Source organism: Macaca thibetana, chromosome 16 (assembly GCF_024542745.1).
Source record: "Macaca thibetana thibetana isolate TM-01 chromosome 16, ASM2454274v1, whole genome shotgun sequence".
NCBI classification, from domain to species: domain Eukaryota; kingdom Metazoa; phylum Chordata; class Mammalia; order Primates; family Cercopithecidae; genus Macaca; species Macaca thibetana.
The window spans coordinates 71394150-71412345 of record NC_065593.1 but is presented as its reverse complement, the minus strand read 5'-3'; the positions used below and the strand labels follow the sequence as shown (position 1 = coordinate 71412345).

The 18196-nt window shown below is 47.0% G+C and overlaps 1 protein-coding gene across 6 annotated transcripts in view; it reads left to right on the top strand.

Annotated features, from left to right (window-relative positions):
• Positions 1-18196, top strand: part of ARSG (arylsulfatase G) — a 147591-nt gene that overhangs the window by 84689 nt on the left and 44706 nt on the right. For all 6 annotated transcript variants that reach the window (XM_050762449.1, XM_050762446.1, XM_050762448.1 and 3 more), the window contains 2 exons: positions 5903-6014; positions 10824-10961. In XM_050762449.1, the coding sequence (XP_050618406.1) occupies positions 5903-6014; positions 10824-10961 (250 nt within the window). The remainder of the gene's footprint in view (positions 1-5902; positions 6015-10823; positions 10962-18196) is intronic.

Below are 18196 nucleotides of genomic sequence, written 5' to 3'. Positions count from 1 at the left end.
CATCTCTTGGTTCTTTACACCTCAGGGAACATTCTGCCCCATGAGGTCCAGACATGGCTAATCTGGGAAGAAGTAACAATTGACTGATGGGTTCACCGAAGCAGGAAACCTGGCCATAGACCCAAACAGGAGATGCTGCCTCTTGGCCTCTTCCTGCGGCCTTTGCTGCCTCACCCTCTGGCCTTGGGGAAGTAGGCCAAGATCAAGCTGCCAAAGCCGGTTCTCTGAAAATCACTTTGCTGAAGGGCGGATTCTCCAAACGTCCAATTCACTGAATTATTGATGGGTTTTCAAAGTTGCCGTTCGTGCCACTGTCCTTTTCCATTTCCTATGGGAAGCCACGGACTTTCTCTTGAAGGCAGTTTACCATGATCTCAGCTTTGGTGGCTTCTCCTGTCCCTGGCCCCTTCCTCTTCTGCCATTTTATAAGCAAATGTGATTCTCTGACTATTTTGCAGACTTCTCCCCTCCCCCGCCCCAGTATCTCTCCCTATCTCTGTGAAAAATGGCTGAATTGTTCTGTCCTAGACCTGGCAGAAGGTTTTCATTGGAAGTTTTTTGCATTTGGAGAATGACTTTCAGAGGGTTGGCCTGGAGCCAGCCTTCAGCAGCTACCCACTGGTCAGTAACCCCATTGGCTGGCATCTTCTTCAACTCTTACCTCCTCTTTGATGCTTATTGCTCTCCCTCTCCTCCCTTGAGCCCCTTTTCCCAGTTGGGCATTCATGACATCATCCACATGTGCTTTAAAAAAAGTGGCAGGCCGGGCACAGCGGCTCAGGCCTGTAATCCCAGCACTTTGGGAGGCTGAGGCGGGCAGATCACAAGGTCAGTAGATGGACACCATCCTGGCTAACATGGTGAAACCCCGTCTCTACTAAAAATACAAAAAAACTAGCCTGGCATGGTGGCGGGCGCCTGTAGTCCCAGCTACTCGGGAGGCTGAGACAGGAGAATGGCGTGAACCCGGGAGGCGAAGCTTGCAGTGAGCCAAGATTGCGCCACTGCACTCCAGCCTGGGTGACAGAGCAAGACACCATCTCAAAAAAAAAAAAAAAAAAAAAAAAAAAAAAAAAAATGACAGATGGGGGAAGTGAAGACCTGGCTTTTGCACTCACTAAAAATTACTCCAGAACTTATTTCCTCCTTGGTCTTCAGTTTTCTCACTTGACAATTGAGGGGTTGGACCAGATCAGGTGTTGGCACCTTGAGCGCATATTCCTGTGGTGAGGGGATACTGAGACCAGCTCCTATGCAGCAGGAAGTGGTACCATGATGGATCTGGTGCCTGCTGCGGGTGTGGGAAGTGGGAAGAAAGAGTACCTCCTACCTATTTGCTGTCTTTGGACCAGACAATTCCAAAAAGCCTTCTGGCATGGACACTGAGGTTTCTTCATGCTCGTGTCCAAGTTCACTCCTCTTCCCTCCTGCCTCTTATGTCCTCTCTGTGGTGCACTGTCCTGGTTGCCCATCTCACTCTGTCTCCCAGGCTGGAGTACAGTGGCATGATCTTGGCTCACTGCAACCTCTGCCTTCCAGGTTCAAGTGATTCTCGTGCCTCAGTCTCCCGAGTAGCTGGGACTACAGGCACCCGCCACCATACCCGGTTAATCTTTTGATTAAAAGCTTGGGTTGGAGAAGAGATAGAATGAAGGAGGAATTCAGAAAAAAACTTCAGATGCCCTGGTTTATGCCAAGCACACTCACACATTCCTTCTAAGTACACGTTCCTTCTAAGGCTCCTCTTGCTGCCCTGGGCTGTTCCTCAGGTCAGGGCTCCTGCAAACACAACAAGGTCTTTCTAGCACTGGGGTATGAGGATGCCTGTGATCTAGATCAGTGGTTGGCATAGACCTGTGGTCCAAATCCAGTATGCTGCCTTTTTTTGTAAATACAACATTATTAGAAAACAGTAAGGCCAAGCACGGTGGCTCACGCCTGTAATCCCAGCACTTTGGGAGGCCGAGGTGGGTGGATCACCTGAGGTCAGGAGTTCGAGATCAGCCTGGCCAACATGGTGAACCCCTGTCTCTACTGAAAAAATAAAAAATTAGCTTGGCATGGTGGCACATGCCTGTAATCCCAGCTACTTTGGAGGCTTAGGCAGGGGAACTGCTTGAACCCAGGAGGTGGAGGTTGCAGTAAGTTGAGATTGCACCACTGCAGCCTGGGCGGCAAAACTGAAACTCGGTCTCAAAAAAAAAAAAAAAAAAAAGAAAGAAAACAGCCAATATTTACAGTCATTTGTGTACATATTGTCTATGGGTAGGTTTGCGCTACAATGGCAGAGTTGAGTGACCTTACAGAGGTCATCTGACGCACAAAACCTAAGATGTTTACTGTTTGGCCCTTTCCAGCAAAAGTTTGCTGTCCCTGGTGGAGAGTCATCCTGACACCAAATGCAGTAACATTTCAGGGCTATGTTGTGTACCTAAGGGGTAGCCAAATCCATTTGTACAAACCAAATTAACAGGAAGGTAGCAGTTTTAAAAAAATACAGCAAACAGGGTGATCATGGTGGCTTACACCTGTAATCCCAGCACTTTGGGAGGCCGAGACAGGCGAATCACTTGAGGTCAGGAGTTCGAGACCAGCCTGGCCAACATGCTAAAACACTGTCTCAAAACAAAACAAAACAAAACAAAAAAAACAGCCAATATGTCAATATGTACAGTCATTTGTGTACATATTGTCAATGAGTGGGTTTGCACTATAATGGCAGAGTTGAGTGGCCTTAACAGAGACCATCTGACCCACAAAACCTAAACTGGCTGGGCTCGGTGGCTCACACCTGTAATCCCAGCACTTTGGGAGGCCGAGGCGGGCAGATCATGAAGTCAGGAGATCGAGACCATCCTGGCTAACACGGTGAACCCTGTCTCTACTAAAAAAAAGAAAAAAAAAAATTAGCTGGGCGTGGTGGCGGGCGCCTGTAGTCCCAGCCACTTGGGAGGCTGAGGCAGGAGAATGATGTGAACCCAGGAGGCGGAGCTTGCAGTGAGCTGAGATAGCACCATTGCACTTCAGCCTGGGTGACAGAGCAAGACTCCACCTAAAAAAAAAAAAAAAGAAAAAAAACCTAAAATGTTTACTATTTGGCCCTTTCCAGCAAAAGTTTGCTGTCCTTGGTGAAACGTCATCCTGATACCGGATGCGGTGGCATTTCAGGGCTATGTTGCGTACTTAGGGGATAGCCAAATCCATTTGTACAAACCAAGTTAGCATGAAGGTTTCAATTTTTAAAAAAATACAACAAATGGTCTGGGCGCAGTGGCTCACGCCTGTAATCCCAGCACTTTGGGAGGCCAAGGCAGGTGGATTACTTGAGGTCAGCAGTTAGCGACCAGCCTGGCCAACATGCTGAAACCCCGTCTCTACAAAAATACAAAAATTAGCTGGGTGTGGTGACGGGTGCCTGTAGTCCCAGCTACTCGGGAGGCTGAGGCACAAGACTCGCTTGAACCCAGGAGGTGGAGGTTGTACTGAGCCGAGATCATGCCACTGCACTCCAGCCTGGGAGACAGAGTGAGACTCTGTCTCAAAAAGAAAAAAAAATACAACAAACATTTACTAGTTATTCTACATACACCACATATTGGGTTGGCAAAGATCTAGTATCTAACTCGAGGAGTGCATCACTAATGGGGAAGACGGTATTACCCAGATGATAAAAAGTCTGTAGGTTATGCTAGGAGAATGGGTTGAGTGCAGGGCTGTGGCAGGCGGGATTGAGTGCAGGGCTGTGGCAGGTGAGGAGCAAGGAAATTCTGTAGGAAACTTCACACTCAAACTGGGCTGGGAAGTGCTAATGCAGTTTCACCTGTGAGAGACACAGAGCAGATAATTCCAGGCAAAGCCACCAAGGTCCCAAGGCATGAGGCTCACAGGGAACTGAAGGGAACTTGCTTCTTTTAGGAAGTGTGCTTATAGAGAGGGCCAAAAAGCATTTTTTGGGGCAGGAGTTGAAGCTGAAAACACAGCTCTCCCTGCTCCTGGGCCTAAAATTTGAGGCTAATGAGAAATAGCAATTCTTTGTGAGATTTGAATTCTATCTACCTCTAAAGAAATAAACAGCTGAAGCAGTTACCTGGGCAATTGGGGGAAGGTTTCATTTTTCTGGAGAATTTGTTCATTCTAGTTGCATATGCAGCTATAGCCTTTGATTAAAAGCTTCGGCAGGCCGGGCGCGGTGGCTCAAGCCTGTAATCCCAGCACTTTGGGAGGCCGAGACGGGTGGATCACTAGGTCAGGAGATCGAGACCATCCTGGCTAACACGGTGAAACCCCGTCTCTACTAAAAAATACAAAAAAACTAGCCGGGCGAGGTGGCGGGCGCCTGTAGTCCCAGCTACTCGGGAGGCTGAGACAGGAGAATGGCCCGAACCCGGGAGGCGGAGCTTGCAGTGAGCTGAGATCCGGCCACTACACTCCAGCCTGGGCGACAGAGCGAGACTCCGTCTCAAAAAAAAAAAAAAAAAAAAAGCTTCGGCTGGGCTGGGTGCAGTGGCTCACATCTGTAATCCCAGCACTTTGGGAGGCTGAGGTGGGTGGATCATGAGATCAGGAGATCAAGACCATCCTGGCTAACACGGTGAAAATCCATCTCTACTAAAAATACAAAAAATTAGCCAGGCGTGGTGGCACATGCCTGTAGTCCCAGCTACTTGGGAGGCTGAGGCAGGAGAATGGCATTAACCCGGGAGGTGGAGCTTGCAGTGAGCTGAGATTGCCCCACTGCACTCCAGCCTGGGTGACAGAGTGAGACGCTGTCTCAAAAATAAAATAAAATAAAAATAAAAATAAAAAAAGCTTGGGCTGGGTAAGAGATAGAATGAAGGAGGAACTCAGAAAAAAACTTCAACACAAAGGCTTTGGATCTCAGTGCTCACACCCTTCCATCCCTCACCTTCACTCTACCACTCCAAGCCCAAATTCTGCCAGCCTTTTGAGTCCCGGCTGAAATGCAGTATCTTTCAAGGAGCATTTTGAGATTCCTGCCCCATCCCCATCCCACCATCTCTATCGGGGGTAGCTTCCTCTGATCACTGTTGTTGGCTCTCCTATTCATCTCTTATTGCTTAATCTTTATATCTTATTTTCTCTTCACATGAAAAGTCTCTTGAAGGCAGAGTTCATTATTTCTAAAACTTTTTTTATAATTTTTTTCTCTGTGGATGTGGCAGCTAAGAACAACTGATTTTCTTTTTTTTTTTTTTTTTTTTTTGTGAGACGGAGTGTTTAGGCTTGTCACCCTGAGGTTCTGGAGTGCAGTGAAGATCTCAGGCATTCAATAATTCTCTCCACTTCCCCCGGGTTTGGGTTAATTCTCCTCTAGCCTCCCGAGTATGTTTGGGACAAATCTAATCTAACCGCCGCCTCGCCCGGCAAAGTTTTTTGTATTTTGCATAGTACAGACGGGGTTTCACCGTGTTCGCCTCTTTGGTCTCGATTCCTGACCTATAGCACTGCAGTCCGCCCGTCTCAGAAAAGTGCTGGGATTACAGGCTTGTATGAAGCAACCATGGCGTCACAGCCACGTGGGGATTTTCTTTTTTTTTAATCCCTTAAAGTGTCATGTGTTTAGTTGGTTTTCACCAAATACTGAGTATGTTCATAATTTCATTGAAGATGTTAGGCATTCAATAATTCTCTCCACTTCCTCCCAAACTGGGTTAATTCTAATCACAAGATGTTTTGCAAATCTAATCTAACAGCCAGAACCCAGCAAAGTGATTTTCTATGCATACTACAAAGGGATATTAATCAAATCCTCTTTTAATTACATACTCTATAGCACTGCAGTATTAAATCATAGGAAATTACATTTTTGTCGTGGGTGTATGAAGGCAAGCACATGGAGTCACAGCCACGTGGGGGTGCTAACCAGTTGCTTCTATTCCAGGTTTTGATTACTACTTTGGAATCCCATATAGCCATGATATGGGCTGTACTGATACTCCAGGCTACAACCACCCTCCTTGTCCAGCATGTCCACAGGGTGATGGACCATCAAGGTAATGCTGTCTGACACATTTGCGATAGGCTCCAGGACGAGGCAAAGTTCCAAGACTGTGGTCCATCAGCAATAAATGAAAGATGCAGACAGGAAACAGTTAAGACGGCAAATAAGATACACGGTACATTCTGTGCAAATTTAAATGTTATTTGCAGGGAGTGCAAGAAACCTTTCAACGATGAGGTCCACAAAATTCTTCTATTGAAAATTTCCAGGTTCCTTGGACTAGTGAGCTCAGCTGGGGACAGCCTTGGGCTGCCAGGGTCTCACACATATGGGGCCTCCCTCCTCCTCTGCCTGCTGGCTTTGCTTCTAGCCCAGACACTGGACATAAGGAGGGAGGGAGGAGGAGGGGGAGAGAGAGAGAGAGAGAGAGAGAAAGAAAGTACATAGGATGCCTTTTGAGCTTATCACCCCATGGACAACTAAGCCAGCGTTCTGATGTTGGAATGCCAAACAGACACCAAACAGAATGTTTTGAAAAAACATTTAATGAAATGGGAAAATGCTTATGATATAATAGTAAGTGAAAAAAAAAAATGCAGGAAGCAAGTCATTAACAGTAAGATCTTAATGACCTCTGTAGCCCTATCTTTGTAGTCCTATTAACAGAGACTCAAAAGAGACGTGCCAAAATGTTATCAAGGACTTTTTCTGGTTGTGGGACTCAGGGTTTTCATTTTCTCTTTATTTATTTTTTTTTTTTTTTTGAGATGGAGTCTTGCTCTGTCACCCAGGCTAGAGTGCAGTGGCGCAATCTCATTTCACTGCAACCTCTGTCTCCCTGGTTCAAGCGATTCTCCTGCCTCAGCTTCCTGAGTAGCTGGGATTACAGGCGCCCACTACCACACTAGGCTAATTTTTGTATTTTTAGAAGAGACGGGGTTTCGCCATGTTGGCCAGGTTGGTCTCGAACTCCTGACCTCAGGTGATCCACCCGCTTGTCCAAAAAGTGCTGGGATTTCAGGCATGACCCACCGCACCCAGCCAGGGTTTTTATTTTCCTCTTTCTCATTGTATTTCCTAAATGTCCTGCGGTGCATTTATGATCACAAAAAAAGATGATAAGCCTTACCCAGGTAAGAATGCAGCACAAAACACGTGTTCCCTTGTTCAGACAGTGCACTGTGGTTATTTCTAAGGCTACAGGTGTCTGAGCCACTTGAGAAAGGTGAGTCTCAGCTGGTCTGTCTATAAAACAATAGTTAATATAATAATGGGTATTTGTTGAGAAATTGTTACAGTCTAAGCACTGTCTATGTTTATCTGTAATCCGCATGACCACTGTGTGAGGTAGGTATTTCTTAGGTTGGTGCAAAAGTAATCGCGGTTTTGGCCATTACGTTCAATGGCAAAAATTGCAATTACTTTTGCACCAACCTGATACCTGATTTTGCAGATGAGGAAGCTTATGTTACCCAGGTTACACTGGAGCTGGAAAGAGGTAGGAATGGAGATTCCAATCTGGGTCTCTCTGAATCCAGAGCCCATAGGCCCTTCCTGTCTTTGCTACTCATAGTGTAGTCACTGAACTAGCCTAATGGATATCACCTACATGCTTGTTAGAGGTGCACGAATTCACACCCTACCCCCAGGTCTGCCTTTTAACAAGACTTACGCGTGCAGTGAGCTATGACTGCGCCACCGCACTTCACCCTGGGCGACAGAGTAAGATCCAGTCTCAAACAAAAATAAAAACAAACAAACAAACAAACAACAAAAACCCAGGGATTCTGCACATTATGGCACGAGAAACGAGGCTATAGAGCATCCTGCTGCCCTCCTCACCCACCGTGGCCTCTTGGGCACACCTGTAATCACACCTGGCCATATGGAGGTATGACATATGTCAGCCAGTCTCTTTTAAAAAAATTAAAATTTTTATTTTTTTTGGGGGGGTGGGGGGATGGAGTCTTGCTCTGTTGCCCGGGCTGCAGTGCAGTAGTACTATCTCTGCTCACTACAACTTCTGCCTCCCGGATTCAAGTGATTTTCCAGCCTCAGTCACCTGAGTAGCTGGGATTACAGGCTTATGTTACCACGCCTGGCTAAGTTTTGTATTTTTAGTAGAGATGGGGTTTCACCATGTTGGCCAAACTGGTCTTGAACTCCTGACCTCAAGTGATGTGCCTACCTTGGCTTCCCAAAATGCTGGGATTACAGGCATGAGCCACTGCCCCTGGCCTTTTTCTTCTTCTTCTTCTTTTTTTTAAAATTTCAATCCTGCTCCTGTTTTAGTTTTTTAAATTTTTTAAAAAAATTGTTAATCTATGTTAAAAATCTCTTTTTAATCTATGTTAAAAATCCAATAGAAAGCCAGGTGCAGTGGGTCACTCCTGTAATCCCAGCACTTTGGGAGGCTGAGGTGGGCAGACCTTGTGAGCCCAGGAGTTTGAGATCAGCTTGGTCAACACAGCAAAACCCCGTATCTACAAAAAATACAAAAATTAGCTGGGTGTGGTGGCCCATGCCTGTAGTCCCAGCTGCACATGAGGCTGAGGTGGGAGGATGGCTTGAGGAGGAGGTTGCAGTGAGCTGAGATCATGTCACTGTACTCCAGCCTGGGTGACAAAGCCAGATCCTGCCTAAAAAAAAAAAATCAAACAGAAAAAAATGGTGGCTTAGAAGAGAGAGAGGGAAAAAAGGAAAGAATGTAAATGACTTATGAAGTTGCAATGATATAATAAAAAGCTGAAAAATTCGACATAAATATGCGATTAGTGTTATAATGCCCAGCATGGTGATAATTCTTTTTCTCTTTTAAAAAATTTGGGATGCCTATAATCCCTGCACATGAGGCTGAGGTGGGCGGATTGCTTGAGCTCAGGAGTTCGAGACCAGCCTGGGCAACGTGGCAAAACCCCGTCTCTACAAAAAATACAAAAATTAGCAGGGCGTGGCAGCACACTCCTATAGTCCCAGCTACTCAGGAGGCTAAGATGGGAGTTTGAGACTGTAGTGAGCTGAGATTGTGCCACTGCACTTCAGCCTGGGCGACAGAGTGAGACCCTGTGTCAAAAAAATAAAACAAAACAAAAATTGTGGTTTTTAACAATTATCTACCCAGTCTGACTATATCTCCTATATTTCTATAATGGGGTGTGTGTGCATGTAGAGTGATGGGGAGTTTTGATTTCTTCACAAATCCGTCCCAGCACTATTAGGATGATATATTTGCCTGAGAGGACTCCATTCATTACCACCTCTGTCTCCATTGCTCTCAGCTTCTCTCTTGGTTCTCTTTGGTGACCAGGACTGAGAGCTTGAGTTTTTTTGGAATTCCTAATACACTGAAGCTGTGTGCAATGCACTAACCATTTGTTATCTCCTTTAGACCACCAGCACCCCTCTAAGGATGGCACAGGCCATCCAGTGCTACAGATAAGGAGATAACTCTGGGAACTTAAGTAACTTGCCAGAGATCATGACTGGAGTCAGACCATGACTTGGCCACATTGATGGGCAGCCATGGGTCAGATTCATTTCCATCTGTAAGATCAAAGCTTGAGCTTGTGTTGCTTTGTTTGGAGACAGAGTTTTGCTCTTGATGCCCAGGCTGGAGTGGAATGGCGCAATCTCAGCTCACTGCAACTTCCGCCTCCTGGGTTCAAGCAATTCTTCTGCCTCAGCCTCCTGAGTAGCTGGGACTACAGGTGTGCACCACCATGGCTAATTTTTGTATTTTTAGTAGAGATAGGGTTTCACCATGTTGGCCAGGCTGGTCTTGAACTCCTGACCTTAGGTGATCCACCCGCCTCAGCCTCCCAAAGTGCTGGGATTACAAGTGTGAGCCATTGTGCCCGGCCTGGTCCTGAACTTCTGACCTCAGGCAATCCACCTGCCTCAGCCTCCTGAAGTACTGGGATTACAGGCCTGAGCCACCGCGCCTGGCCATGAGCTTGTTTTTTTTTTTTTTTCCAGGAGATGTTATTAGTTTAACTCTTATTTTTTTTTTCCAACTGCTGAAGTTTCTCCAAATTCTGCAAATATGGCTTAAAATTCAAATTGTCCCAATCCATCTTATGTATTCCTTTTTTTTTTTTGAGACCGAGTCTCACTCTGTCACCCAGGGTGGAGTACAGTGGGATGATCTCAGTTCACTGCAACCTCCGCCTCCTGGGTTCAAATGATTCTCCTGCCTCAGCTTCCTGAGTAGCTGGGATTACAGGTGCGCACTGCCGTGCCCAGCTACTTTTTGTATTTTTAGTAGAGACAGGGCTTCAGCATGTTGGCCAGGCTGGTCTCGAACTCCTGACCTCAAATGATCTGCTGGCCTCGGTCCCCCAAAGTGCTGGGATCACCGGCATGAGCCACCGCACCTGGCCCATCTTATATATTCTGTCCTATTGACAGATCTGGTATTACATGAAGTCCCGAGTGTTGACTTCAGAAAACGCCAAGTTACACACCATACACAGAGGCTGGGATTGAAGTGAGACCGCAGAGAAAGCCAGCAATGGGGCTACTGACTGGCGGGGGGACTCTGCTTGACATCATTTAGCCTCTTTAGACCTCAGTTTCTCTTCCTGCAAAATGGAAGTAATAAAAAATAACGTCCTAGCTCACAAGAGTGTTTGTAAGCTTTACAGAGTGGTCAGCTTGTCCGAGGAGCCTAAATATCTATTCAGAGGGAATGGAAGAAAGCATTATGCATAGACTTTTACACTTGGAGGAAATGGCCAACCGGAAAAATCATCTGGGGCCAGAGTTGTATTTATGTGCATATGCATTGTTGCATTAAAGCATTTAGTTCTGCTCCGTGAGTACGTAGGAAATGAATACTTGACGGTCTGTGGTTTCCACACAGCAACCTTCAAAGAGACTGTTACACTGACGTGGCCCTCCCTCTCTATGAAAACCTCCACATTGTGGAACAGCCGGTGAACTTGAGCAGCCTTGCCCGGAAGTATGCGGAGAAAGCAACCCAGTTCATCCAGCAGGCAAGGTGAGGAGCCTCCCTCCCTCCCCAGGGCCTCCCCCTGCTTCCACCTACCCGTGCACACACACCACGTCCCTTGACCTCGGCACGCTTGAGGCCTTGACAGAGTTTTGCTGCCCAGCAGAGGTGGATGCATACATGTCTCCTATAAATAAAGCTGGAAAACAGCGCCTTCTGGAAATCCGCAGTCCTGGATTAGAGATTCCTCAGGTATGTGCCTAGAGTCCCTAGGGCTTATCCCTCTGTTGCTTCGATCATGTTCCACTGCCATGATCATTTTGTCCTCTCCTTCTAGGTTATAAGCTCCTCGAGGGTAGGGCCTGCCCACTGCACTCTGTGCACTCAAGACATTTGTTGAGCTCACTAGCTGGCAGGATATATTACTTTTCTATTGCTGCGGTAACAACCAACCACTAATTTAGTGGCTAAAACAATAGTAACTTACCCTGCTACAGATCTGGAGGCCAGATGTCTGACATGAGTCCTAGGGGGCTAAAATCAAGGCATCAGCAGGACTGTTTTCTTGGGGAGTCTCTAGGGGAGAATTCCTTCCTTGCCTTTTCCAGCTTCCGGCATTTCTAAGCTAGGGCCATATCATTCTCAACTCTAATTCTGTTGTTCACGTGCCTCTTAGTCAAATCTCCCCTCTGGCTCCCACTTAGAATAACACCTGTGATGGAGTTTAGGGTCCACCAGGAGAATGCAAGGTGATCCCCCTACCTCAAGACCCTTAACATAATTCCACCTGAAAAGTCTCTTTTGCCATACGTTCATAGATTCCAGGAATTAGACCCTGTTTATCTTTGGGAGCTATCCTTCATTCTACCAGACAGATGTTACAAATTCCCGCATCTAGAAGGCACAGATAGGTAACCTTAAAGAGGGAAGCAGGATGAACGTAAGGCATTAGGGAGTGGTGGGGCCTACAGCAAACCCATAAGCACAGGCCTCATCTGCAGGGGGCAGCTACTACCTAGCTCCAGCTGCTTGGTGCTTTTTTGTGAAAATGTGAACCTGGAATATCAGATCTTTTCATTTTACAAGAGACATAGGATACCTGGCTTTTATGTGAAATCTCCTGATCTTGAAATATTAGAAACTACTAATTAACAAAAGACTGGGTGTGATAGCTCATGCCTATAATCCCAGCACTTTGGGAGGCTGAAGTGGGCAGATTGCTTGAGTCTAGGAGTTCAAGACCAGCCTGGGTAACATGATGAAACCCTGTCGCTATAAGCAATACAAAAATTAGCCGGGCGTGGTGATGTGTACATGTTGTTCCAGCTACTCGGTAGGCTGAGGACGGAGGTTCACTTGAGCCTGGGAGGCATAGGCTGCAGTGAGCCAAGACTGTGTCACTGCATTCCAGCCTGGGTGACAGAGCAAGACCCTATCTCAAAAAAAATAAAAATAAAAATAAATAAATAAATAGAATGAAAAGTAAAATAAAATAAAATAAAATAAAATAAAAGTAAATAAGAATAACGAAGAAGTGGGCTGTGTGTGGTGGCTCATACCTGTAATCCCAGTGCTTTGGGATTACACTGGGTAATCCTCCCAGGTGGGAGGATCACTCGAGGCCAGGAATTCCGGACCAGCCTGGACAACCTGGTGAGACCTTGTCTTTACAAAAAATTATAAAAAGGGGCTGGGCGTGGTGGCTCATGTCTGTAATCCCAGCACTTTGGGAGGCTGAGGCGGGCAGATCACCTGAGTTCAGGAGGTCGAGACCAGCTTAACCAACATGGTGAAACCCCGTGTCTACTAAAAATACAAAAATTAGCTGGGAGTGGGGGTGCGCATCTGTAGTCCCAACTACTCAGGAGGCTGAGGCAGGAGAATCACTTGAACTCAGGAGGCAGAGGTTGCAGTGAGCCCAGAATGTGCCATTGCACTCCAGCCTGGGTGACAGAACAAGACTCTGTCTCAAAAAAAAATTAATAAAAATTATTAAATAGCTGAGCGTAGTGGTGTGAATCTGTAGTGCCAGCTAACTTGGGAGGCTGAACTGGGAGAATTACTGGAGTCCAGGAGTTCAAGGCTGCAGTGAGCCATAATCGCGCCACTGCACTCCAGCCTGACACATTGAGATCCTGTCTCTTAAAAAACCCCCAAAACCCAAAAAACAAGAAAGCAAAAACAAAACCATACCACAGTGTATCTCTAACAAATCATATATGCGTGAGGGTTGCTGGCTTACAACCTCTGTCAGATGTCAGGGCAAAGAATGGACATTGTGAAATAATGGACAACTCCAAAATTGTGCACAGTTATTTGGAGGGCACACCCACAGACTGTGGGATGGAAGTGCACACACACGTGTACCTGCACACATGCGCACACAGTCACCCTCCCCGCCCCTTCATAACTGCCTTCTGCTGCCTTCTAATGAACCCATATATGTTCATCTTATCTTCCCCTCAGGATTCCACTCCTCAAGGGCAATGGACTCCAAGAAACTTGGTGTTTTCTATAGCCTTAGCCTAACTGGGCAAGAAAACACGTGCTGCACGGCTGTCCACTTGGGCAGAATTAAAAAGGGACTCTACCTGTAGTGATCACAGCAGCCCCTTGAATATGCAGGAATCCCCCACCCCTCGTTCAGCCACATGGGACGTTTTTTAGAAGCTCAGCAGGGAGGGTAGAGGCAGCCATGCAGGAGGTCCAGACATCCTGTTTTCTTGGTAATAAAACCTATTTAAGGATTGAATCTCAAAAGTAGCTTCAGACATTGCATCTTAAGGGTTTATCAGGACTTTCTGAGAACACTGTTGTTTTATTTCAGATTGTCAAGAGTAGAAAGGGCAGAGCCTCTTCTCCCATCTGGAGGGTTGAGCGTCTCCCAGCTCACTGGATCTTTGCGATGGTTTCAGGCCCCTGTGCCCCATGGCACATGGATGCTTCAAGGCTAGTGGGGACAGTCTCTTCTGCTTTTGTAGTGAACCAAACAACACTGTGTTCTTAGGGGAAGGAATGGGGACTTGGGACTGTTTAATGCCCCCTCTGAAGTGGGCATAGGGCCTGGACATCCACCTGTTAATTAATCAGTTAAAAGGCAAATCAACCCACAGCCTCTTTATTATACAAAAGAGGGGAACAGTTTTGTTACTTCATTAACTGGTTATTAAGTGAAACGTCCCGAGTCCTGTTGGCATTTAACATTACAGAAGGAAATCCCCAGAAATGCTGATTTCTTTGGGATTTCCACATGCCAAATGGTTTTCTGAGCATCAGCAGAAAAGGCCCCCAGGTCCTTGCCCTTCCTCCTCCATGACTCTGGCCCCTGCCTCAAGCCCCTCCCCCAACTTGGGCCTGTTTGTCAAAACCACCAGGTATCCCTAGAGTGCGGCTTCCCACTCTTCCCTGACAAGGGGGCCCAGGACTTAGGGAGTTTTTACTTGGGTCCTTAGTTGGCTTTAGTGTCTCACCCAAGACCGTTGACGTAGTACTTGGGTATCACTGCTGGTCATTCAGTTTACTTGACTTTAGACCCTTCATCTGGTAGCAATGCTGATTGCTAATGCTTGATCTGAGTGTTTTAAGCAGCAGGCAAAGCTCTGAATAGGACAAAGGAGCAGGTAGAAGGCATGGGCTCCTAGGTCCCAGAGCTAGCTGGGCCTCTGTTCCTTATGAGGTCTGGGACCGTGCATTGCGCCTAAGTGGGGAATACAGGGCTTAATAAGCAGGAGTGTATCAGGCATCAGAATGAGCAGTGGCCCAGGATGTTTCAAATCAGATATTTCTTTGTTTTTTTTTTGAGACTGAGTCTCTCGCTCTTGTCGCCCAGACTGGAGTGCAGTGGTGCAATCTTGGCTCACTGCCACCTCTGCCGCCTGGGTTCAAGCAATTCTCCTGCCTCAGCCTCCCAAGTAGCTGGGATTACAGGCGCATGCCACCACACCCAGCTAATTTTTGTATTTTTAGTAGAGATGGGGTTTCAACATGTTGGCCAAGCCTGTCTTGAACTCCCGACCTCAGGTGATCTACCTGCCTTGGCCTCCCAAAGTGCTGGGATTACAGGCATGAGCTACCGTGCCTGGCCTGAAATCAGACCTTTCAAACAAATCAATATTCCATGGTGTCATGTACTACACATTGAAATCCTAACTCTTAGTGGGGTGGTATTAGGAGGTGGGGCCATTAGGAGGAAATAAGGTTTAGATAAGGTCATGAAAGTGAAGCCCCCATGTTGGGATTAGTGTTTGTATTAAAAGAAGAGAAAGAGACTACGGTGTGCTCTCTCTGGGCCATGTGAGGATACAGTGGGAAGGCAGCTGTCTGCTAATAAGCCAATAACCAGCCCCTTGCCAATGGACTTCCCAGCCTCTAGAACTGGGAGACCTAAAGTCGGGCATGGTGGCTCGTGTCTGTAAGCCCAACACTTTGGGAGGTCAAGGGTAGGAGATTGCCTGAGCTCAGGAGTTCAAGACCAGCCTGCACAACATAGTGAGACCGCCATCTCTACAAAAACAAAACAAAACAAACAAACAAACAGAAAAGTCTTTCTGCATTCTAGAACCTGGAAAAATGAAAAAAGAGGCCAGGAACAATGGCTCACGCCTGTAATCCCAGCACTTTGGGAGGCCAAGGCGGGTGGATCACATGAGGTCAGAAGAAGTTCGAGATCAGCCTGGCCAACGTGGTGAAACCCCACCTCTATTAAAAATACAAAAATTAGCTGGGCGTGGTGGCACATGCCTGTAATCCCAGCTACTTGAGAGGCTAGGGTAGGAGAATGCTTGAACCCAGGAGACGGAGGTTGCGGTGAGCCGAGATCTTGCCATTACACTCCAGCCTGGGCAACAAGAGCGAAACAACAACAACAAAAACAAACAAAAACAAAACAAAACAAAAACCCAAAACACAGAATTGGGAGAAGCCGATGGTTGTATACTAAGCCACCCCAGGGAGTGGTATTTTGTTATAGCAGCCCAAGCAGGCTGAGACACAGGGCACGCATCTTTTGGAACTAGGTCCTCGGGATGCAGAGACGAAAGACGGGTTCAGTCTTCATGAGCTCACGCCTGGGATCTGCAGAATTCTCTGTTTTCCTTGATTCGCGACTCCCCTTCATTGCTGGCACCTGTGCTTGCCTAAGCGCCCCTGCTGTGGTGCTGCCCCCTCCACATCTTGCCTCTCACCCAGCTCCCAACCGACACCAACCTATGTCGGGGATCCAGGTTCAGATCCAAAGACCATACTCACCCCCAACCCCTCTTTCTCCTTTCTCCTGTTTGAATGTGGAGACAAATCTCTAGTGACTGACAAAATAAACTAATGAATAGGGATGCAACCGTATCGAACGTCTCCCCCAGGGCTGTGCTTTCTGCCTTGTGTGGTCACCACACACTGTCCTCCAGGTCCCACTGTCTCGGGGATCTTCCCCTCCCCGCCATACCCCAAACCCCATTTGGTTCCCCTGTTACACCTTCCACAGCACCTTGTATTTCTCTTCCATCAGTCCTATGGGCTGAGTATTCCTTATCTGGAATGCTTGGGACTAGAAGTATTTCAGATTTTGGATTTTTTAAGATGTTGGACTATTTGTACTACACTTAGCCGGCTGAGCATCCCTAACCCTCCCAGAAGTATTTCCTTTAGTGTCAGGTCAGCACTCAGACAGTTTCAGAGTTTGCAGTATTTTGGATTTTCAGATTTGGGATGCATTACCTATACTCAATTTTTAAATAATCATCTTATTTATTTTTTAGTTGCCTTTTTCTCTTTCCTGGTCTTAGTTAGATGTGAAGCTCCAAGAGGGTGGAAATCATATCTATTGTGCTCATTGCTCTGTCCCCAGTGCCCGGTTAGAGCTTAATAAATATTTAATGAATGAATGAATGAATAAATGAACGAGTTACTTTATCCAGCCCCAGTGACGTGCGGCTGTTGTGCCAGGAATTCAAACGTGGATTAGACATGTCCGGTCTCTGAGTGATTCCCAGGCTAGTGGGGAAACAGATATGTAAAAACATGCTTTAATGCAGGTTGTTTGTGTCTTATTAATACTGCAAGAAGCAGGGAAAAGGGCTATGGCACGGATGGGGCAGAGAGGAGGCAGCCAACCGTGACCTGGGAGCAAAGGAGGAGGACTGTTGGTGGCTTTGGAGTTGGATCTTAAGAACTGATTGTTTTTAGGCAAGATAACAGGGAGAATACTGCTGAGAGAGGAATAACATAGATGAGGCACAGGAAGTAGGTGAGGTGCTTGGGGCACTGGCATATAGCAAGAGTCTTTGCGGGGGAAGGAAGGTCTGGCTGGAAGGGACCAAGATAGGGAAAGCTGCAAAGGCTGGGTGAGGAGTTTGGATTGATCCTGCAGGCTGCAATGAGTCCTAGCATGTTTCTTATTTTTCTTTTTTCTTTTTTTTTTTTCTCTTTTGAGATGGAATTTTGCTCTTGTTGCCAAGGCTGGAGTGCAATGGCGCGATCTCAGCTCACCGCAACCTCTGCCTCCTGGGTTCAAGCGATTCTCCTGCCTTAGCCTCCCGACTAGCTGGGATTACAGGCGCCCGCCACCACGCCCGGCTAATTTTGTATTTTTAGTAGAGATGGGGTTTCTCCGTGTTGGTCAGGCTGGTCTTGAACTCTTGATCTCAGGTGATCCAACTGCCTCGGCCTCCAAAAGTGCTGGGATTACAAGCGTGAACCATCGTGCCTGACCGTCCTAGTACGTTTCTAAATATGGATCTGCCAGATCAAGTCTGGGTTAGAGAAGGTTGTCTGTGATGCCAGGGTCTAGTGGAAGATGGCAAAATGGTGGGGTGGGGGACAAGTGGTTATTGCAGCAGTCCAATTCAGAGAGACCCCTTGTCCATCCACCCCCAGGGAACCACCACCAGAGAGGCCAGTGGGCTGAGAGCTGCAGGTATTCATTTCCCCCTGCATGAGGGAAGCCCTGCCTTCACCTCCAGGCCTGCCTCCCTCCACCTAGGCACCATCTGGGGACACTTCTTGAGAGATGGGTGCCTCTCACCTGCCCTTTTCCACTTCGGATCAGATGATTTTCCCCACCCTTAGCTGTCCCTGCACCATAATCTTCAGTGTGTCTCCATGCCCTGCCGCATCCTCTTGCTCTCCTGGAATGTTCCCTGTGTTATCTGACTTGTTTTTTTCCTTCTCTACTCACAAAAATAACACGTGTTCCCTTTAGGAATCTTGGAAAACTAAGACAAGCAAACAAAAAAAATCACCCTGAATTCCACCCCGGAGATAACCTGTTGTTGTTGTTGTTGTGGTTG